At 36.3% G+C, this 24506-nt stretch overlaps 1 protein-coding gene across 5 annotated transcripts in view; it reads left to right on the top strand.

Moving 5' to 3' along the window:
* The window catches only part of LOC129790672 (hemicentin-2), a 129192-nt gene that overhangs the window by 84446 nt on the left and 20240 nt on the right, over positions 1-24506 (top strand). For all 5 annotated transcript variants that reach the window (XM_055828313.1, XM_055828314.1, XM_055828316.1 and 2 more), the window contains 4 exons: positions 5453-5583; positions 8418-8577; positions 16912-17011; positions 18455-18569. In XM_055828313.1, coding sequence (XP_055684288.1) covers positions 5453-5583; positions 8418-8577; positions 16912-17011; positions 18455-18569 — 506 coding nt within the window. The remainder of the gene's footprint in view (positions 1-5452; positions 5584-8417; positions 8578-16911; positions 17012-18454; positions 18570-24506) is intronic.

Genomic DNA, 24506 nt, shown 5'->3' on the forward strand with positions numbered 1-24506 from the left:
CAAGTGCGATGGAATAAACTACCAAAAGGGGTATGCTTATGCAAAATTGCATTAAGATTTAATAATGGCGGCCCAAAATGTCCGTATAATTAATGGATGTCACTACCAATTATCGTTCCATTATATTAACCCGCCTCTTCACACAAGCCTCACACAGCCAAGCCACTCTGCTGTTGTATTTCAGAAACTCCAATGCCCCCCCACCTTCCTCTTTATTCTTTTGGGCAGCTTTCTCGCCTCAGTAGATGCCAAGAAGACATTTGGGTGTGAAAGAAAATTCTCCTTTTATTCATTTTCCAACGTTCTGCATGCAACTTCTTTTGCACTATACCGCCGAATTGGATGCTTTTCTACCCTAGAAGAGATGATTTTAATTAGTTTTTCGTCAACAATACTGGTGGCCGTAGTACATAAATTTCTCATAAATTCACTTTATGTCTCCCATGGAACAAATTGAAAATTCATTTGCTTCCAGTGCATGCGGGAAAATATAGTAAAAGGAAAATTTATTCATTTGCAAAAAGGGTTTTCTTTATCATGGTCGTTGCCTATAGATGGGACAAAATTTAATGAAACTAAAAATAAATTATGGGCTGTGGAGATTGAAGTATAGAATTACTTTATTGTCTTAATTAATTCCCAGTGGGTGTTATATATAATTTTTTTAGGATAATTAACTATGTTCTATACATAAATCAGTGATTTTATTTGAAGAATTCAGTTAGATTACTCGCTTTTCAAGTTAAAAAAGTTCCTTAAATCTTATCTACTTGTATGGAGTATTAATGGAAGATATGCTAAAAAATCTTGCTAAGAACTCGTTATTTTCGACACACGTACACATTTGCCTTAGCCTCTAACTAAACAACACGTTAAGCTTTATCAAATAGGCACCCCCTGCTGGGTTTGATGTACCCCCGGAAAATCTCAAAGTTCTATATCAATTGTGCCTTCTCAACGAGGCATCTCTCTCTCTCCCCCAAAAATCCTTTTTGTACTTCTGCGGAGCTTTGACTATGGGCGAAGAAGAGGAAGCAAAAGGAGAAAATTGACAAATGAAATTCAATTTAAGCGTCTCCACCCCATGCTCACGGATATGTAGATGGAAGGATCAAGTGCCATAAACGTTTACACAAGAATTACCTTCCCTGCTTAAGTATTAACGAGCCCTAAGTACATTTTGTTTGCTAACATCATACACGTGAAAACTTAATATGGCAGGGTTCCTAAAGTGCACACACATAGCTCGGGTGGAATAACCGGTCTAACTATAATTGTCAAACTCTCTGTGTGTGCCTTTAAAATCCTTTCTTCAAGACATACTTGGAGCACTGCTGTGAAGTGGATATATACCGTGTGTAGGGGGGTGGCGGTTGTACATATAAGAGTTGAGTATAATCCACCCCCTGAGCCATCCACCCTCAACTGTGAGAGACTTTATTTATTTTCTCCCACTGCGTCAGATACTGCCTTGTGAACACTGATATGTACATAGTTAATTAAAAAGTTGTTCTCTCTGTAGCATTTTCTTGAGAGACGGAGCATGAGTGTTGTCTACACTCCATTCTCATGCACATTCCTTTAACCATTGTATTAAACATTGAACGCACAAAGGCGGTGGATAATAAAACGACTCTATGTGGGATTTCTCTTGTATGTGGAAAGTCTTGGACATACTATATATAGATAAAGGCCAGATCCTAGACAGCCTATTATTATTTGGCTTTTGAAAGTTAAATCTTTTTATACTCACAAAAAATTCTTTTTAAAATTTGATTTTCATTCATTTCTTTTGTAAATTTTATATTTTGCAATTTTATCAATATCTCATGTTCTGTAGCAGCTAGAAGCAAAGGTAATAAGATTAAATTATGATCTAACTAAAAGCTCACTACTCTACTCTTATATATTCATAGGTATTAATGGTTTTTATATGAAATTGTCCCGTGGTTTGAACACATTCATCTGTGTGTAGTCTTTGTCCTGCTTTGATGTAGAGAGACTCGGCCAATATGGAGAAAATGACAAAGTCATTAAAATATGTTCTCATCCCGAGATTACTGGAACAATTGTTCGATATTGCTTTAGGGCTACTCTTTGTCACATCCCACCCCTCCTAGAGTCCATCTAGGCCGAGGTCTGAAGAGATTTCCACCACTTCCGCAGCTATTCACTTTACTCGGAGGTGGAGACGCCTGGTACCAGGCGCATAATAAGAAAGTTTATATCTCTTTAGTACAGTATAAGTGTTTGGAAGACAAACCGTGGGAGGGGCGAGGGATGATGGGGTAGCTAGGGTGCTATATAGCGTGAGTAGAATCCTTTATAATAATCCCACTACACTGCCTTATCTCGATGGCAAAATATTAGCCAAAAATAATTTCTCCCGCTATATGCGGAATTATTAATAAAATTGAACCAAAGTGCTCGGGTGTTGTGCTGTATGGTAACAAGCATGAGAAATGGTGCTATTATCTGTTGCTTGGATCAGTTGTTTATAGTTCATGCAATCTCCTTTCTTACTTTCCGCCCCCCGCCGAAAATTCCCTCTTGTTGTGGATGATATAACCCACCAACCGCTATGCTGTATTCTTCATCAATTTTCCCTTCTACTGATTGTCTCAACTTGTAGCGGAAGAGGGGGGGGGGTGAGCTTGAGACAGGGTGGATGTTACTAGCCATGAAAGATCATCCCCTATACGAAAGGGATTCGTGAGATTTGGAGATGAGTGTTGTTTTCGAAGGGGTGTGTGTGTGGATGCTAAAAATGGGTTAGCTTTTGCAAAAGGGGTGATATGTAAATTCCATTTCGGATTATGTGATTACTATATAATATGGGAGACAATATCACAAGCCAATATTCGTCCCTCTTTCCTTGAATACCACCAGCGCACAGCTGAATTCTTCCATATTCATATACTTTGGATAATATGTCCCACCCATAATACAAACATCCTCACTTTGCACACACAAAATCTCGCTTCTTCTCCAACCCCATTTTCCCCGGGATTACATTTAAGAAGGAGGGCAAAAGTGTCTCGAGGAGGTGTTTTTGTGCTATGGGAAATGGAAGAAAAAGCTCCTTCATAGTCTACACAGTAGCTGTCGCATACAAATGCGCCCCAAATTCCACTTCAATTGTGGAATAATATTAAATTTTAATTAATTGTCTTATTAATTTTATACGATTTGTATTGTGCAGAATATCGATGAGCTCAAAGTGGATATAAGCGAGTCTTTTGCCACTTCTATATCCATACAATAATCCTCCAACCATCCTCCTTGGCAATATTCCATCCGCTATATACAATCCCAAAGCTTCAGTATAGAAAGAGAGAAAAGATGAAATCGAATAAACCCAAAGTATGAGGCAGATAATGGGAATAGATGCAACTTATATAGGTGGCAATATAAGCTCATAGCAGCGTGTGTGTGTGGTGGGTGATTACTCCGTATCCCTTCTAAAAGTATACCATATATGTAGTTTATTTATGGTCTAAATGGTGTAGCAATTCGTGCACAAAATGAACAGTGTGAAATGTTAGATTGTGGCCATAGTTTTGGATGCGGGCGAGATATCGCAACAAAACTTTTAATATGATAAAGTGTAGAAAAGCATTTCAGCGCTCTTAATTTTGCATGCTCTGAAAGTGTTAATGTTTTTTGGCAACTTGTGCAATTCAACTGTGGAAAGTCTCAAATGATGTTTTGATGCTTTTTAATAAGACAGAACTTTCCCACTCCCCCTCCCCCCATTTCCAAACTTCCGTGCAAATGCATGTGAACTGTTTGTCATTTAGATGAAAATTGTTATGTTTGCAGACAAATAAGGTGGAAGAGTTTTATATAAAACCATCAAGTTTCTAAACATTTTGCACCGCAACAAAGTTTTAACCAAAATTTTAAATGTGATTGGTGGTATTATTAAGCTAGACGGAACCATTGAAATGGTAACTTTTGGATAAAAAGAAAGAAAACGTTTTTCCACCAGAGGGCCAATCTGTGACGTGGAGACATCTAGCGTCAAAATTAATTTGCGAAAAAATAATAAGAACTTTCCAATTAGCTTATAAATGAAAATTTGGAATAATTTCGCTCTCATTTCTTGCGACTATGATTAATTCTTGTAATTTGTTAATCATCCACCATTTTCATATAAATTACTTCTCATAGCTAGTTTCCTTGCGTTCTTACCTTTATGAAGAAGGTTAATTGCTATTACTTCCATAACCATAAGGATGTATTACTAAATTTCAACGAACCTTCCATAGATAGAGGAGTGAGACACAGAGTTGATTATGTACAGAGAGCTTTATGAAGAAAAGTTTTGAAAGTTTCTAAAATCTGCAATGCTTTGTAATTTAGGGCATCTTCTTTGCATAAACTAACTCCCGCATATAGACATGGGAAATTCAAAGAGAACTGAAAAGCACGAAGGAAGACAACAAATAATTACTAAAGAGGCAAGTAGATTCTTTGAATATACAGGAATGAAATGTTGGTAAACAGTGCTACTTTATGTACGTACACTCCCACCTGTCTACCACGTGCCAAATGTATAACATGAAGGTAATATGAAGTGTTTCTTCTGCAATGAGATTCCTGGTCGAGATGGAAAATCTTTTAGTGCCCAAAGTGTATGTGTGTGTGTGTTTTCCTTTAATATAAGCATTGAGATGTTGGGGGTGGAATACGAGAGGTCGGATGTTAATTTCTGCTGATGAATTTGGTCTAATTAGATTTCACTGGAGTTTATATGCAGTCGACGGAAGATAATATTGCCCCCTTGTGAATATCAAAGTGTATTTTATCACACAAAACGACCCCTCCTCATGGATCATTAACATTCTTTTTCTTATCTCCATCCTGAACTTCCATTTCTTCATTCCTCTTCATGCCCTTTTTCAGCCCTATAGCCGTGATATGTTCCACCAACCCAAACCCATAGGTTTGCCGCATCTTCATGCGGGGGAAAAAATAATGGGAGGGAACCTGCTTGAGACAAACAAAGTAAAGAGTCTGCAAATATCCACTGGCAGGCAAAAATAAAAACACTGTATAATAATATCTTTTTTTTGTTAGCTACATAGGCATACATACATAATGTGAATTTGGGGAGACACATGAAGAATCCTTGTAGGCTGAACCAAAAGCTAAGAATTCTTGAAGATTGGATGTGAGTATGTAAGGGGAAAAAAAGAGAATTTCTGAATCGATGAGATAGCATCAAGTGTGAGGAGTAACAGATTTTTCTTACTCAAAATATTGCTGACAAGTATGAATATTTTAGAGGCTGTTAGCTCCTACTTTTCTTCTCAAGTGAGATGAGAAAGCTAAGTGCCAGCCGACGCATGTATCTCACTATAAAAAGAATACACAGCATGGGTAGATATGTTGTCAACTACATTTATATTTTTTCCTTGTCTCCACCATGCAAACATACAACATCAAGATCCGCCGATGGTGAATCTTCGATTGGGTTCAACACTGTCAGCAGATGACATCAAGGAGGGTGACGACGTTTACTTCGAGTGTCACGTTCAGGCCAATCCACCGTGGAGGAAATTACTGTGGTTACACGATGTAAGTATCACATGATTTTCACCTCTTGCCACCCCCACACACCAAATACGTCATCCCGTCATATCACCTCTACAATACATTATATGAATATTTTTGCATATTGGTAAATTGCTAAATTTCACAAGCAAACATATTACTGAGATATTTCTATTTTTCACCCCCACGTGAGGAATCGACGAGTTGTTCTCAACATCCCTCACATCACAATATTCCCAACGATATTTGCAGGGCTGAGGGTGGAATGTATAGCGCGCGTAGAATAAGAATAGCATCCAATGAGATGACATCAATGATTGCTTGTCACAAACATTGCAATACATTGCAGTCATTGCAATACGTTAGATTCCACCAACAGCATCATGTGAAGTGATGCTGTTAAAATTCTTTTTCACGTGAATTTCGAAATTTTTCGATTCTTTTACATTTTTAGCTTGCAGGATTAATTAATATTTTAAGCATTAAGACATAAAGAATTTAAATATTTAGCCCCTTCATCTTCTTTAGAGCAAAATTCAGCTCAAGAATAAATCAAAGTAGTAGCAGTCTTGTTTGGTCAGAGAAGCAAATCAATAGAGCTTTCACTTCATAAAGTTACCTCATCCTATATACAATTTAGTCGTTGAAATGACGCAATCGATATAGTATGTTTTTACCTTTCTATACTCACGTCTGCGTCCCATGTGCATCAAAATGTATTGCTATGTAGGGGATACAACTTCCTTTTGCAATTTTCAGTTTCGTTTGGTGTATGTGTAGTGAATGCCTCCAGGAAGGGTGAAGTTCTCTTCGGTATAGAGTCACATGTAGTTTAGGTGAAGAGCTTTCGAGTTGGGAAAACTGCCGTATGAGCTTTCAATGGGATTTTAGGAGGTGTACTGGTGGGATTTGCACAAATTGTCGATCGCATGTAACAATGATTGATGATTGGTAATTTCACGGCAATTGGATTTATTGGAATGAAATTGATTTGAATGTACAATGGCGCAATCTTCTTTTCATCGCTCACCCCAAAATTGTTCGCTTTTCTCACCTTGCTCTCCTCCTTCTGATACCTCGAGCTTTTGCCCCTCCGTCGTAGGTAAATTTCTTTTCCCCCACTTGTGAGCTTTAATGTGCAAAAACGTGGAATTTGCGAGGGAAAAGAGTAGAGAAAGGAAAAAATCAGGCTGTAATTCATGAGGTATTTATTTGGCATCATCTGCACCCATCATCGCATGGATTTGAGAGTCAAAAGGGAAACAAGCAATAAAGCAGAACGCCAATGAAAGCCACTTTGTATAACCCAGCATGGAAAATTGATTTGCTCCCAAACTCCAATCAATATTTTGAGCTATATAATTTTGCAATTCAAATTTAAGGAATATTCATAAATGTAATTTATTCAGAAAAGTATAAAATGTAGGACAACTCCACGAGATATTTTGCATATATACGTATTTCAGCTTCAAATATTTTGTATATAATGTATAAAATATAAAATAAATCCATGTGCAAACATACATGACTCGGTAATAATTTTCGGTAGATGTCGATGTTTGAGTTTGTAAACTCGCTACGGAAACTAAATTCATTCCTTTCAATTTCCTCGGTTTAAGTCTGGGTGTTCAACGTCACATACTATGTAGTTCTGTGTTGATTCTTGTTAATGCAGAAAATCTGAGCATTAAAGGTATTACATAATGTTTGATATTTTATCAAAAAGCAAATCTAAACTTTATTGGATATTCCGCTCCTTTTACTGCTCTAAATATTAAAAAGAAAAACTGCTAATTGGGGTCATTAAACTGGAGACATTGAGGCAAATGGAAATAATAGATTTTCTTTAAAGTAAAAGTTCTTAAAATAATTTGAAAAAAAAAATCAACCTAAAAAGCTTAAAAAATAAATAATTTTTAATGCTTTACCATAAAAAAATCCCCCGCAGACTCTATAGTGTAAGTGTTTGTGCATTAAAGAAAGTTCATTTCTGAATGAGCTGCAAAAGAGGAAAAGTTATGCAATATTGGTTTCGTTATGTGCATAAAAAGGGCTTTTGCCTTCTCTATCTGACTACATGGAACTTATCCCATTCTTCCTTTCGTGCCAAGGTGAATGCTTCCCAGAGCGAAAGAGTTAAGGAAATGGGGACGTAAATGGAAATTTTCCCAAGTACTTGTAACAACGTGTACCTCAAGTTAGAAAAAGCTGTATCCAATTATCAGTGAATTGAAAATACTTATGTACATATATACAATAATATCATATATAAGTGGTGTACAGAAGAAGGACTTGAGGAAGTGATGGCACTTCTAGTGGTAGAGGCATTATTGAAAGTTTGAAAGTACACAGAAAAAAACACTAAACCACAAAATTGAGTGATGAAAAGATCATAAAAGCTCGTCCTGTTTTGGCTACATCAAAGAGATTTTATGGATGAGGGAATAGTGTTGGAATAAAGGATCTTTCTCAGTTGAAGAAAAGAAGGGCTGATTAATTGTATTGACGAAGAATTTAAAATAAGCAGAATGGAGAAGTAAATTGTAGAAAGAAAGAAATCTAGAGTTAAATAGAAATAAAACAATTCATGTTAACTCGTCCATCTGACCACTCTGGTAGGGTTACCATGAGCGAGAAGCCCCAAGTGGGCCCCTGAGACCAAATGGTTTGCGAGTAATTGCAGTGTTTACAGCACCTTTATTTTAATCAGCGCATGTTTTATTGTATCCTGTATACACCACCGCAGTGTTATAAATCTACAGCCATTTAATTACCAAGCTTTTTTTCCCTTAACTTTCTTTTCATGCTCCCATCACCATCCTCATTCTCTCGGGGGAAACTTCCGTGGCCAACAAAAGGGTGTTTATTTGGCTCATAACACAACTGCCCGCGTGATACGGTCAAATCAGAGTCTCGTCCTACAGAAAGTGACGAGATTCTCGGCCGGAAACTACGCCTGCAGTGCAATCAACCAAGAGGGTGAGACAGTGAGCAACCAACTACCCCTCAGGGTGAAATGTAAGTACATGAACCTTCTTTTTATCCACAACGTGCCTCATTTACCTTGTCCGAGGACATTTTGTGCCTTTGGAGAAAATTGTTTTTTTTTCCTCTTGTTTTTCATACCTCGAATTTTGTATCGAAATCAGCTTAAAGTTCTTGCTGCCTTTCCCCCCCCCTTCTCGTGCATCACAAGGGGATTTTAAGTCCAATAAGAAGCTTTATTTTACCTTAAGTTTGAACTTTCTCACTACCACACTGTACATACAAAATGTGTAGAGAACAAAAGTTCTGCTAATGACTATTATGCAGGTTATATATTTTCTGAACATAAATACGTAGTGCAAAATTTTCAAAACTTCAAAAAGCTCATGGGAATATAATTTATTGCAAAAGTAGCAAAAATTAGATGCAGTTTTTCCACCACTTTGCAAACATCACCACTGCAAATGATTAATATTTTTTTTTTGGAAGAATGCTCTCAGTTGAAAATTTTCTCTTTGACTCACAAAGAGGATTTCCTGGGATACCCAGAGACCCCTCTGGGCAGGAACTCTTTCGCACGGTTTGTGCTGAAAAGTAGCATACGTGATGTTGACTTGAGCTCCTTCGTCAACTTCAACCTCTAAACGCATTTACATTTGCGTATATATTTTATAACCCCTTCACTCCTTATACTGACATCAATGCATATACAATGTTGGCTGGAATATTTATACAACAATTTGTGGATGGAAAATTGTATGTTTCTATGCCTTTTAGAGGATCTGAAAAGAGGCTTGGAAATGCAAAAAAAAAGCTTAAAGTGTTTGTCTTGGACAAATATTGAAGTATAATAGAAATAAGAGATACAATACTGACTCGAAGTAACATATAAGATGTCTTTTTACTAAAGAATCTTGATGCGTTGGAAGAAAATTTAAGAAAAAAAAATTTTCAACTGTATTGGCATTTTTAATGTGTTTGAATTTAAAATATAATTTATATAATTTGATTGAAATTTTAAATTTAATATCTTATTAGCAATTTTTTATAATTATTATTGAAACGAATAGTGATATATTTCACTTAAAATTGAAAGTAATTATTTAACTCATTCCTGTCATTTGGGATATGAATTTTTGTATGAATTTTCATTACCTATTTATTAGTATAACTCGGATGTCAAATTAATCAATTTTAAAAATAAACGAGAGTTCAAATGAATTGCAGCTTTGTGGATTTTTCCAATATAATTTTCCGGTAAGACTAGACATCAAATTGTAAAAAAAAAAATCATTACAATTTGTGTCAGAAGCTAGCTCCTCATGTCATGCTTTATCATAAAGCTCACTTTCCGAAAAATCCAATATTGTAATAATTTTTTTGCAGAGAAGAAAAACATTTTTAAAATTAATTGAAAATATACAATTCTGAAAAAAAATCCGGATTTTCATTACGTTGATTTCCACATAAAAAGGCGTATTTTTTTTAATTCCGAGAAAGTGCATTAAAATTAAATGACTGTATCTCCTGGGCGACATTGTCTGGGTGGAAATTCAGAACAGAATAATTGGCTTTTCGTGTGGGAGCGGAATTTCTCCCGCAGAAGTTGTACGTACACATTTGAGGGAGGATATTTCCAAAAGACTGCCTCGAAAAAGAGCCATAGAAAGGAACCTGTGTGCTTTTCCCTGTGGACGCTTGACTAGGAAAACTACCAGCCTTGGAGATTTTGCATTATATTCCACCATGGTTGTCATGCTGCTATACGTCCGACAATGCGGAATGAACATAACCCGGGAAAGGGAATTAAAAAATTGCACAAATTTGTCCGACAGAATGAACAGAATAGCACGGTCGGGGGTTGGGGAGTTGGAAAAATTAAATCATCATTTTATGCTACATGTGTTTGGTGTCATGGTCAGAAATTCACTCTGCGCCACAATGTCTGACTCTATACCCTTCCTAACGAGAAGAGATTGAGCTAAATTGTATATCATTGTATACGCACAGAGAGCGTGAGAGAATGAGCCTCTCTTGAAGCATCTGCGGGGGTGTGGATCGTGGTTGGAGTTTAAAATTTATATTCCTAAAACCACATCCTCCAACACTGTTTTGGCGTCTTTTGACCCAATGGATGGTGCTTTGTTACACTCATCATACACGAAATTATCCAGCCGGAATGGTGCAAAAAACATTCTTGGACTCTTTCATTTGTATTCATTAGACGATTCCCAACTAATTAATCACTCCTTTTTATCTCATCTTTCTTCCTCCGCATTTTTTTCTGCTCAACACACCCCCTATTTTACTTTTCTGAAAAACATTTTTATTACATTCCCTGTAATTTCGTGGTCTGCTCTGCTCCATATGCACTCTCATTTCCTGACCATTCACAGGGAATCGCCCGATGAAAGCTCCAAGGGGGAAACAATTTTGGGGGTAGGCTTGTACATTTAACTCGGATTTGCAACTAGGAAAATTTTCTTTGTTTTGGCATAAAAAGTTTTAGTTTTTACGAAAGTCAAATTAATTTGGCTAAAAGAAGAGATTTTGAACTTCTAAAGCGAAGTTTCTAAAATTTTGGTCAATTTTGAAACAAAAATTCGGGAAAATTGGAATATATCTCATAAAATAGAATTTTCAACTTTTATTTAATTATTTTCTCTTAAATAAAATCTCAATGTCTGAATTTTTTTACGTTTCTTTACTTGATTCAAGACATTGGTTTCTCCTAATTAAATAAAAAAAGAAAATTTTCTTTTGCTGTCAATAAAGTATCTCTTTCTATATGATAGAATTTAATATTCTCAATAAGGGAACATTGTTTAAAATCTCTGAAGCGATGTAAATATTCTCATTCAAACAGTTTTGGATAGAAATGAGTTACGAATAAGAAGGTGAGTTTGAAATGAACTCAAATTCTTCCGTTAACTATTATAGATGTTTCAAAACTACCTTGTTGCTATCGAATTTTATGTTTGACTTGCTGTAAAAACCCCTCAAGGAATATGTACAGTACACCACCCACTGAAATCTTCCCACCTGCTGCGGGGTAGTAAGGAGTTGTGATGGTAGAGTGTGAGATGAAACAGATGGGAGAGGTAAATTGGTGGTAAAAAGAACACATGAGTGTATGAGAAGGAGTTCTTGTACACCCTTGTAAATCCATTACGAGTGATTCAACAAATCAGCAAAGGGCGGACGGTGCTAACAAACCGAAAAGAATCCCGCGAAAAGGTGCCCCGAAACACATTCATTTGCTCAACTCTCCATGGGTACGAAGGATAGTAGACTAACATAGAGTTGTTGTAGGTGATGTGGGGCTTTCTTCGGGAGGCACACACACAGGCCGTGAATGCCAGTAAAGGATTTTCATGGTGAAGGATGGTGGTGGAAATTCTTTTCTGTAGCACAAACCCACTTACAACATGCGATGTGTACTACATTTTCATGAGGCACTAACAAGTAATAACCCAACTCCTTTTGACCAACCCACAGATGGTCTCTCACACCACCCCGAAAACACCACCCCCTATAGACACGACGGATATGCCACCCACTCGCTGTAAATGCTACCCAATTGCAAGGCATCACCATTTACGCTAGTTGCACGTACGGACCCCAATGGAAAATGGACCAAAAAGCATTCCACACATAGAATCCACTATTTTCCTCCACGTCTCATATTTCTCTTTTGGGCCACCCTTACTGCATGGGGATCCACTTTCACCATTTCACCCCAGCAAACGAACTTGGGTGAAAGCTCATGAGATATAACGAGGCGGGCGGGAGAGCGTGGAGCAAAAAAAAGCACGGTTCATTCGCACGGTGAGAACGGGCTTCTAATGATGATTTAAAAACAGCGATTATGGTAATTTAATGCCCCTCCTTGTGATGTATAGCAAGTGGCTAGTGCATGTGCTCTCTCCTCCAACACACTGTCGACTGCGTTTTTTTTCCGGGGAGGGTGCAGGCAAAAGTACCACGGAGAAATATTATTCCAGTGCGACATTAGAGGGAAAATATAGAGGAAAAAAATGTATAAATATGAGGATAAAAATTGTGGGAATGCTGCAACGAATCTAGCACATTTGGGTACTACATCCATCTTCACCATATTTGCCACCTCTGCCCATTTTTGCATTGCATAGCCGCCCTCTTTTTAGCTATTTCCCACTTTCTATGCTGCACATTCGTGTTATAAACAGGGAAAAATTTGTGGGTCTAGACTGTATATGTAATACCCAATGCTACATCACTTTTTACTATATTTATAGAGAAAATACCACCATACCATGCAAAATAGTTGAAGGCAATTTTCCATTCAATATAATTTCCGGAACTTTATGAAAATTTATATATAATTTTCTGACAGGATCTTTTATATGGTGAATCTTGAAGATAAACATTTTTTTAAATATTATTTTGATTAATAAAAACTTGTTCTTTATAAAAATTTAAAAAAATACCAGGTTGGTCCATATTCAAATATCAAAATATAAATTTAAAATCTTAAAATCTAACTATTCGATTCATTTTCAAGATTTTGAAAATTTTACTTTTAGAATACCTACGAGCCATTGAGACATAAAAGCTCCATAAAAGAATATAAAGCCACCTTGTAATGAAATCTTTATTCTTTTCTAACAATTTTTCGTTTTTAAACAGTAATAGGGAGCTTTTGAGGTATACTGCAACGTGAGGACGATCTTGCGGATAAGAATTTACTTAAGAATTAAGGATTTCGAAAAAAAATGAATTAGTAATTGCGAAAAATTTTTTCCGTAAGCAAAAATGCTTTTGAAGCAGTATATTTGGTTATTTAATGAAAAATTTAAATTTGTTGTCAAAATTGACCCAAAAAAAGCTTATAAAATTACTTGAATTTCCATAATTTATGAATGATCCCTTAAATCACAAAATAAACAATGAATTAAGTATCCTTCATCTTTTCAAGAGGAGGCTTTTCATCACAAAGTAAATTTAACTTAAGCGCATTTTAGTCAGGCTTTTAGTAGACCTAAAAAAAATGAGGGGGAATGCAAGTAGTAAATACAATAATCGAGCTTAAGCTTAATATTCAAGCATATGAAAAATAAACACCATAGTTTTTCCTCTTAATCTCCGTGATTAATAAAAAAAAACTTTCAACTTCAAAAGCATGTCTGTTGCTGAGTGTTATATGAATTTGTTCATGGGGGCTCTTAACAGAGTGAGTTTGGGGGATATATGACATAAATTTCGCAATAATATGGAGGATGGTGGTGCAGAAAAATGTTGGAAACCACGGTACGACCTAAACTCTCGGTGCGGAGTGTATTATGCGGCAAGCTGTGTGATATTTTATTATGACTTTTGGGGTCATTCGTATCCATCAGGATTTAGCTGAATCTCTAATCTCTTTTGATATTTTTGCCACGGCGACACCGCACACCAAATGCATATGGGTGGGTGGATGAAGTCGTATTCCTATGCGGGAGGAGGCATAGAGGTGACATAAATTCCCAGCATCCCCCATTGTGGAGAAAAATCCAGTTGAGGGGCTGGCACACACACACTGGGATTGTGAGGGTGCTGAAATGTTAGTTTGTGTGAAAAGTTAAAATAGAAAAAAGTCAACCTCCATTCGCACACTTTTTTTTTGCACATTTCTCCCCATGAAATATGACACAGTTCTTATCACTCTGCAATCATATTCGCACATTCTGACGGCTATTCGTCACGGGAGCTTTTTTGCCAACATACTTCCTCCCCCTGTGAGCTTTTCATTTTTGCCCCATTCACATTGCATTTGGAGGTGTCAAAATATATACTCGAATATAAATTGCAAGCCCATTTTGCATCAGCTGCCAAGTCAAAAGAACGTGCCAATAAATCGCATTAGATTAACCTAAATTCCCTACAAAAATCTCTTCTCCCTTCATTTGGGGGATTTTGATAAAGTATCCCCTTTATATTTAATTTTTTTAAATATAAATAGCTATAAAAATATTTGAAAATCATTGCATTTTATGTTTTAGTTTATCAGAATTAAGAAATCGCGGAGAGATCCAAAAATCATATAAATGCTTCAGAAGTGCATAGGTATATGTAGTGTAAAGCAGTTGGGGACTATTAATACTGTTTATATTCATATGAAATGAAGAATAAATATTAGAGTGTCTCCGTGGTATTAAATTGAATTTTTCAAGAGAATAAATTTTGCAAGAATTCAAGCAAACTCCTCTTGGGACATACAATGCAAAATGCACAGAGAGACCAACCCCTGTCGCTGAGAGATAGCTCGTACTGTGTAAATGGTCCTAAGAAGTGGGTGGGCTTATAGCGAGGGTGTGGGATGTGACAGTGTTTGGGAGAAATTGTGGATATTGCAAAAATGTGCATTTAATTTCCCTACTGTAAGTCTTTGCTATACTTGCTAATATTTCTACTCTGCATGTAGCGTTGGCTATTTGCAATTCATACTTCCCAGGGGGTGGGGGATGGAAGCCATGCAGCATTGGTAAGCACCAGGGAGAAGATTGCAAAGCTATTAAAAGAAATAAAATATTAGAACAAGGCCAGTGTTTACGCTTTAGCATGCATTCGGAGTATCCTCTAAAAAAAGATTTTTTCCCACTAGTGGATGCTTCTTTTCTTTATCATAACCCATCACAACAAACTATTCAAATATCCGCATTTTCTCTTTGGAAAACTCTATGAAAATCTATTGAATTTCTTTATAACAATCTCAACCAGCAAAACATGGGCAAAACATGATGAAATTCAACAAATTATCTTTTTCTTGGTATTGGAAATGTTTTTTTTTTTCTTAAAATAGGTCACAATATTGTAGTATAAAATAGAAAGGAACCTCTTCGCCTTCACCTCATATATAGAGAAATTGATAACAATTCATATGCGTTTTGAGTTGAAATTTATTGCTCTGTGTACATTATGTCGCCCCCATTTCACCCTCGCCATCGCACCATCCTTTCGTATATGACATTCCAATAAATTTACTTATTTTTGTTCTGCCCCTCTCTTGTGGAGGATTTTCTGAAGAAGAAGAGGAGAGAGAGGGTGAATGTGTGGGGGTAACAAACGGCAGCTCTTGAGGGTAGCACGAGGCGGAGAAAATTGTATTCAAATCCAATAAAAAGTTACTTTATTTGATTTCCTCGGCAATTTAGGGTGTGAGGGCATTGAAAGAGAAAGACTCAAGTATTCTACTTTTCCACCCACTGACAAAAGCTAAATTTTCTTCTACTCGACATTTCATCCCACTCGCGTTGAAATTTGCAAGATACTGAGCGAGCCAGCTAGAACATACTGATTCACTCCTCGCTTATGCATTTGCCAATAATGCGCCTCATCCGCATTCTGGGGAAATTGGGGTGGAAAGATAACGAAAAATATATAGGTATCTTTCCTATAAACTTTTAGTTTTATTTGTTTTCCGTATATGGATTGATTTTTGTAAATTTTTTAAGCATTAGATTAATTAAAAATGTTTGAAGAATTCTTTGTGAAAAATATAGGTAGGATTGTTGAACTGAATTTTCTTCAAATTAAATTTTGACAATTAATTATTAGTTTCAATTGGCATTAAATTTTCATAATTTTTGTCTTCTACATATACATTCAGTCAAGCTTGGTTAGAGCTTTCGAAAGCTCTAAAGCACAGCATACCTATATCAAGTCCTCTGAAATAACTTAAAAATAGTTAAGACGAATAGCGAACTTAATGAGCTATTGTAAACTTCAGAATTAATTTTTATTTGCGCGAAGGTATGCATTCATTTTTTTTTTAGAAATTTCACAAAATTAAAAAAAAAATACGAGATGACGTATTTGCATAAAAAGTTTCGAGCCACTCCAGGTAATAATGATTTACATAATAAATTGAATATTGTACGAACTTTGCATTTGACGTCTCGGAGCTTTGGCTGCCAAGATATGTGACAATCATAGAGTATTTTCTTTTATGTTTCCTTGTGGAGCTTTTTTCCCCATGAAGTTAGATGCAACAATCTCTCATACTATATAGGCCACACAAAAAGCTCAAGGTGTGTAAATCTATTTTTATTATTTTCTTCAGGAGTCTCCGCCATTTCCGATACAGGAACATTCTTTGCAAATATTTTATATGTACTGTATATAAAAATATCTCCTTAACACATCTCTCACACTTCTCAGAAGTGAATTCCAATTCTTGCCATTTACATCCTTTTTCCTTTCCACCTAGGCAGCGCTCCTTTCATCGGCAAGGACATAAAACCAGAGAAATGCCACAATATGAAAATTGCCACTTTACCATAATATAATTGTCATGCTCTTCCTTTCTTCTCACACGTCATTTTCAACTTTTTTTCTTCTCTTTTGCAGATACACCAATTTGTGCGACAGAGAAAATTGTCGTTGTTGGTGCCGGTAAAGATGAGAATGTGGAGATTGTTTGTGATATTCATGCCGATCCACCAGCCAGGTAATTGCTTTTCTCATTCCATACAGAGATTGATATTTGGAGATTCACTTCTCCATTCCTCCCACACATGTTTCATTGTCCTCAGTCATTCTCCTTTCATGTATGATAAAAGCCAGGAAAAGAGCATTCACAACGCTATATGGGGGAAACAGGACAAATGGGGAAAATGGGGATAAATTGCAAACAATTCTCGGTATTTCACACGAAATATGAACGATCAATGCCAATAAATTACGTGTTTGTATTTTTAAATTTTGTAAAATATCTTATTTGAAAATTTTAAGTTTTACATTGAAATACATACTAAAACTTTCAAATGATTGCAGGTATTAAATTAGAGAGCTTTTTAATTTATTTTTAAGAAAAAATCTCTATTTGACATTTCTACGTACTCAAATGAACTTTATTTCAACTTTTATGCAGGATTATTTTCATTTTCAATGCATAATCCCATAAAAAAGTCATTTTAACGAGCATAAATTTTATCATGGGGATGTGGCGAGATTTAGGGGACGAGGGTGGTGAAATACCAGAATTTATAAACAGAAATATGTGCGTTATGTGAAAAATTCGAAACACAAACATTCCATTACTCAAATTTCCATCCGCCCTCAACCCATGCAGACAGATTTCGGCCGAAAGCAGCATTATTGCTTTCCTCTGACGGAGAAAAATAAATTCTCAGCATAGAGAATATTTAAGGAGCTATCCAATGGATGATATTTTATATAGAGACGACATCTTTCTTATATGATGTGATATTGATGATTTTTTTTTCAAGAACATCCTTTATGGCTTCCAGATGAAAAGTCAGATACATTAAATTTCATTTAGGAACTAAGAAAAAGGATATTCTCTCTGACTAAATTGCCAGCATTGGGGAGATAGCAATGGATTGTTGTTTGTGAAAAATTGCAATTTGTTTATGTATAGAAAAAAAAGCGAAGAGATACAACGAAGATGGAGAGAGAGACAAGATAGAGGACATCATTGTCGAGGACTCATCAAAATTCATAAGATCCATTTAAAAAGAATAGCACTGTCATGAGGAATAATTTCATTTGAGTGTGTCATCATCAGCTTCACTCTCCTCGCGCCAACATTGTCATCAGCATCCCCCCCCCATAAGCTTTCCCTTGTGGAGTTTGCCTTTCAGTGTAGGACCCAGCATAGCTTCAAAAACATTTTACACCAAAACACGCGGGAGATTCCTCGCAAGGGGGTTGGATGACACAAATATAATCATGCATTAATTGTTGTCACACTCTCACCCTATTCCCCTTTCCATATCCTCACTGATTCATTTTCCACACACCCCACATTTAGGGAAAATTTGTGTAAGGGCGCGACAAAATTTCCGCCCAAACACAGTCTCTCCAAGGATTCGCGCATTAAGTGTTGGAGGTAAATCATTCATGAATGTGCATTTTCTTGCCGTTGCAGGACATTTCGGTGGAAATTCAATAACTCAGGTGAAACCCTAGATGTAGGATCTGGACGGTATACCAGTCAAAATGGAACGCGAAGTATACTTCACTATACCCCTGTTACGGATCAGGTAAGATTCTAATCATATTTAATTTAATTTAATTTAATTAATTTATAGAAATGATTTAAGAATTTTTCAAGATTCTATATAAAGGAAAAAAGAAGCGAATTTACTCCATTTCACCAGAGATTTATTTTTATTTAAGGCATTTTGTATAAGATGGGGTTGAAATTTTAAATTCTAGGTTAAAGTTAATATTCATTTTTAACGTATTTCTTTATATTTACTTATTAGGTATATTTCTCCAGAGTTTAGTGTTTTAAGGAGATTATTTTGAGAAATATTGAATAGACTCGAAAGACTTAGAGCCATGGCTCATAAGCTTAAAAAATTAATAAACTTGACTACTCTGAATAAAAACTGGTTAAACTTTTAAAAATTCTTCTTACATTTAAAAACCCTATGCAAAACATATTTTCCTATGAACTAAGATTTTAAAAAAAAATTGTGCAACCTTTGACAATATTTTTAGCAAAATGGAAGCTCTATTGGATTTTTTTCTATAAAAAAATAGAGTTTTTTTCTATTCTAAAATTATTCAATATTTAACGATCATCCAAAGTTCTTGCATAGCATTTCTAAAAATATATTTCTGGACATTTGCTCTATTTTCAGCCCCTTCTCCAATTTTTCATTTTCAATCTTGACCTTGTCTAGACCCTTTTTGATCCAATTGAAAATTTAAAATGAATAAACCTCAAATACAAATGCATTGCTCTTCGAATTGAATCTATTGGTCTCGTTAGTATGCAATCAAGTGAATCCTGTCTCCACATTATTTGTTAATTCCATTGTTGAACGCTCAAATGTGGTGTGTCTCTGTCTCATCGTCTTGAAATGTTGATGTGAAAAGCAACTCTTGAGTTTCAAAATCGATGGCACAACACTCCACACGGCAGGTGTTGCCGCGGGGGTGCAGTATATAGATATGTAGAGATAAGGGTGTGAGAAAGTTTATAAGCATTTAAATGTTTGGTGGGAAAAAGCACCAGGAAAATTTTCCTCCCACAAAATTTTCATCACTTTCATCTCATTTTCTTCATAACACACTCACATTATATTTTGCTCTCGGATGTTGAGGGAAGTTTTCGGTAAGGCTAAATTTTCAGCTCAATGGAGGAGACATTTCCTGCTTTTGCACCCTTTTCTCACACACTACCAACCCCTAGGAATAGCCCATCCCACCTGACAGCTCCTCTCTCCTCACCGCATTAATTCCCATGTACTCGAAAATGTGACACTCATGTGCTTAGGAAAATGAGAATTTTCACTTGTTCACACACAGACACCTCATTGGGAGTCCTTTTGCCAACGCGCCCATCCTCGGAGGAGCTTTACAAACATTTGGGAAAAGTCACCTGAAAACACCACAATTATTATTCCTCGTATGTGTATATCTCTCCGTCATATATATAGGGATGAGTGAGCTTTCCCAGGGATACCATGGGATTTTCCTGAGGGAAGGACGTTGTGTGTATTTTTGCCATTCCCCCACCTTCTACCTCCCTCTCCCTCACTGAAAGAATTGCTGCGACTGCAGGCGCGTTGGTTAATACTTTTTGGGGTAATAGCTTAGAAGGATTAAGTTACTGTGTGATGTGTAGAAATTTAATTGAATTAAATTTGCATGTTAATTGAATATTTTCTCATCATACCAAACTTTTCCAACCCCAAATTTTCCACTCAACTGTGGAATATGTATGTATAGGATGCTTTTTTAGAATCCCTCGCTCTGTGTGAGTTTCCCATGATATATACATACATATGTATTGAGAGAGGTACAAGTAAATATAAAGGGAAACCATTTTCTTTTTTTTTCTGTAACAATTTACAAAGGGTTTGTTTTTCAAAATTTCAGACAACATTTGTCAAAAAAGTTAGAGCAACTTTTTGAAATTATTTTTGCTTGTAGGTATACGGAGATTGTTGTCTTTAGACTGAAGATAATATTTTGATTTAATGGCTCGTATTTCGGAGATTTGTTTTTTGAATTAAATACATTTTTTCCCTTGAAGACAAAATGAACATAAATCAGGGACTAAATTTTATTCGTTATTAAAAGAAATTTCTTACTTTTCCATGAATTATTCTAATCATGCAGCGGCTGAAAATAAACTTGCGTTTGAATAAATAAAGGCAAAATTCTATTTGAAATCCATATTTGATCCAATCACAAATCAATCGATTTCTGCACTGCATACTCAGGTGGAGTTAAGGTGGAATAAGCCGATAAGGTCCTTATGCAGGGTACTTCACAAGACTCACACACCCTCGATTTTTTCTCCACAAATGTTCTTTCCAAAGCGAAAAAAATTATATTGTTCAATATTGCTTATGTTTTGGCTTGAATCACGCAGAGGAAAATCTCTTGGTTTTGGAAATGTTGAGGAAAACTTCCACACCCGTTTTGCGCACTTTATTCAAATTGGGTGGAATTGTACAATAGGCATGCTAATACTTTGGAAAATGGTTTGGAAGAAAGTGCCGAAGTGAGTATGGTAGCGCGTGGTGGTGGTGCCAAATTCAATACATCGCGAAAGAGTTTTTTTTTATGCGTAGGAGCACATATTTGAAAGATTTTTCCTCCATCTGGGAGGTGCTGATGAAAAAAAAAAGAACGAATCGTGCCAAAGTCACGCGAACTGTATGACGGGGAGAATCAAGAGGATGATGAGAGAGATGTGAACAAGCAGCATTATATGGTTCATAAAGTGCTGTGCGACACAAGGGGTCGACGGTATATGGTGTTATGAAGAAGTGAACCCAGCACACCTTCAGCAGCCACCACGCGGTCCGTGGCGGTCATGGGTGGCCCCTGTGGCGCCACCAGACAGCCACCACACGGTCAGGTGACATACAAATGGGGAATAAATCGTGACCGGTCACTGTGACGTCCCCTCTGTGGATGGCTCGTGGCTACGGCGCAAGCATCCAGAAAAATTTCCCACAAAAATATCCCAAAAATATTCTTTCAAAATATACATATTTCTACAACATACATAGAGGGCATGGCGATGGTATATTCCCTCATGAAATATACAATAATATGTCAAAGAATTATCATAACTTTGTAATCAGATTTTCGGGGTATCAACCATTCAGAAATAAATGCGATATCCACTTTACGTCTTGAAATTTAATGAATAATCTCAAAATGCGGGTCCTTAATGCAATTTTATTAATTAAATGATTTAAAATTGACGATTTTCAGGGTAAAATAATAAAATTGCAAAATATTGATCAAAACCTAAACTAAACCCTTTTAGAAGGGTCCTGACATTGTTTTATGCCAATAAATGTCCAGGATTATAAAGAAAATAAGATTATTTGTAATGATATTTTTCCACGTGCTTCATATGGGCTAAATAGGGAACCATTGCAAACATTATTCTCGTAGGTTTACGTAAAATAGATAGCTATTGCAAAGACTAAAAACTGAAAATACGCTGTTTTCGAGACTTTAAATAATATGAATTTTCTGCAAACAAAATGAATTCATATATTTTACTGTGCGTCTGGAAAGTTTAAGAGTTTTTTTGCAAAACATTTGGGTATTTCCAATATTAACATATGCATTGATGCCCAAGTGCTGCTCGAATTGCTACCTGGAGCATAATCTTTTAGTTTTCCCTACTAAGCCTTTCGGCAGTACAATACCATAAAACCAATTTATTACCTGCAATTGTCTCAACTAAAGGAAAATACTTACAGTAATATTTGTGTTAAAATTTTTACCTATATTCATACCTAAGATTAAGATTGAAAATTACGTTTAACCTGTTATTTAGTAGGTGCGGTAAAACATATTTTTTTCTCTCTTGAACGTACTTAAATATCGATTGAGTGGTTTTTATTTTAAAGATAATTTATTTTCTGATTAAAAAATGAATAACTATGATTTTTGGTTTGAACGATCACAAAAAATATAATTAGTAATTAAAGAGAGCATTGATAAAATGGAATTAAAAACGCGAAAAATTTAATAAAGTATCTTCGGATAATTTTTAATTATTTAAATTAATGTAAAAGCATATTTTAATTCAAAAATATAAAAATATTTTTTTCTAATATTTTTATTTTAAACTCATTTGGCATTGATCTCCCGGAGAATCATTGATCTTGTGAGTGAGAAGCATCGCTGTGACGTCATGCACTTCTTAGGATCGCTGTGGCCGTGTGGTGACCGCGTAGTGGCCGTCCACGTGGTTCGCGCATCGCTTGCGGATATATATTTGTTTCACTTTTCTATCCTTGTCTCCCTAATGCGTTTTGGGTCTGTCACCAAGTAATCTACGCTAATGTGTATGAAGAGTATAGGAATATGACGTTTACGTGCTTCTCTTTCACACAGAAATATCTCAACATAACTAGCGCCGCGGTGGTGGCTCAAAAAATTATTTTGGGAAATTTCCCAAAGTAGGAGCCACAGGGCGGCCACGAACCAAAAAAAAAGGGGACCCCCTGTGACTATACATTTGTGGCTGATTAAAAAAAAATTGTTTTCTTTATATTTTAGATAAAATGATATTTATCAGTTGTTATCAACATACTAAAGATGCCCAGATATTTTATTTTCAAGAAAAAGCTAAAAAAACTGCTAATATTCCACATAAATTGTAAACGTCTCGTCCCCGCTGTGGCTGCTCTGGGACCCTCTCGTGGCCGTTTTTACAAAAATGTTTAATTCTCTTAAAATTCTATACTTTTCCGATTGATATCGATTTTTAAGTAATCTCTATTTGAAATTATAAAGTTTCTGTTACATTAAATTGGTGTTAAATACGTGAAATACGATTTTCAAGATTCATTGAATTCTGCATGGTCACAATTTGCAACCATTCGTGGGTCCCCTGTGGCCGCCAATTTCGGTCACGGCAAAAACTGAAAGAGCCACGAATTGGGACTGTCTGGTGGCGCTACTGTGGATCCCCGTAGCAGCCACAGGAGCCACAGCCACACGAGGCTAGCTGGGAAAGCTTTTCCTTACATCCAGTTTACCTCTATTTGGTGAATTTCCTCCCGCAAAGACCCCATCGGGTGAAAATGTGGAAGTAAAAAAAAGGAGGAGGATATTGGATAACGCGCGCCTTCCTCATTCATTCTTCGCAAGGCTTTTATGGTTTTCTTTACGATTGCACTTAATTCCATCGTCATAATATTGGGAATCGTAGTTGAGGACTCTCCCCATGTACCACACACAGTTGAGTATCTTTTACTCCTCGAGACCCCCTCTTTTCATCGCACACACATTATTAGCTTCATGCTTGACGTACAACAAGGATATCGCTTTTCCTTCCATCCCCTTCAAGATGTATTGGTGACCTCTTAGGGCCTAACCACTCTCTTGTGTCTCCCTCCCCCCTCAACATAGTGGGGTCCATCGTTGTATTGAATTGTGTGTAGTGATAAGTGGTAGTAAAGTACAATATATACCTGGCCCTATTTCACGAAAGGATTAGCCCTGTAAACTGTTTTGTTACCCACCTACCCCATCTACCCATATAAAATGTCTCAAGGGGAATGATATTGAACCGAAAACTAAAGGGACTAACAAAAGATTCTTTTTTTACTTACAACCACCTAACGACAGCTGCCAATAATCTCCCAACTAAACCATAATAAAATGAGCAGCTAGACTATCATAAACTCTTCATGACGTCTGCCCTTCGTCAAAATTTGCTCTCCTACCACCAACCATTTCGGCAATGTGATGGAGTTTTTCTACACACACCCCCACACCACCCCCTGTGAGCTTCCACAAATATTTTCCACCATAACTCCGGACACATTTACGAGGTAATAAATTAATTGGCGAAAAGCTCCATGAGAAACCGTGGTGCTATTAGTGTCTCACTCTTGAGATACTTTTATCATTTGGCACTTGAGTCCTCTCCGGCACGCCGAATTGGCTTCGAATGTGTGGGTCGGGCTGACGAGGGAAAAGTT

This window comes from Lutzomyia longipalpis, chromosome 2, assembly GCF_024334085.1.
Source record: "Lutzomyia longipalpis isolate SR_M1_2022 chromosome 2, ASM2433408v1".
Lineage (NCBI taxonomy): Eukaryota > Metazoa > Arthropoda > Insecta > Diptera > Psychodidae > Lutzomyia > Lutzomyia longipalpis.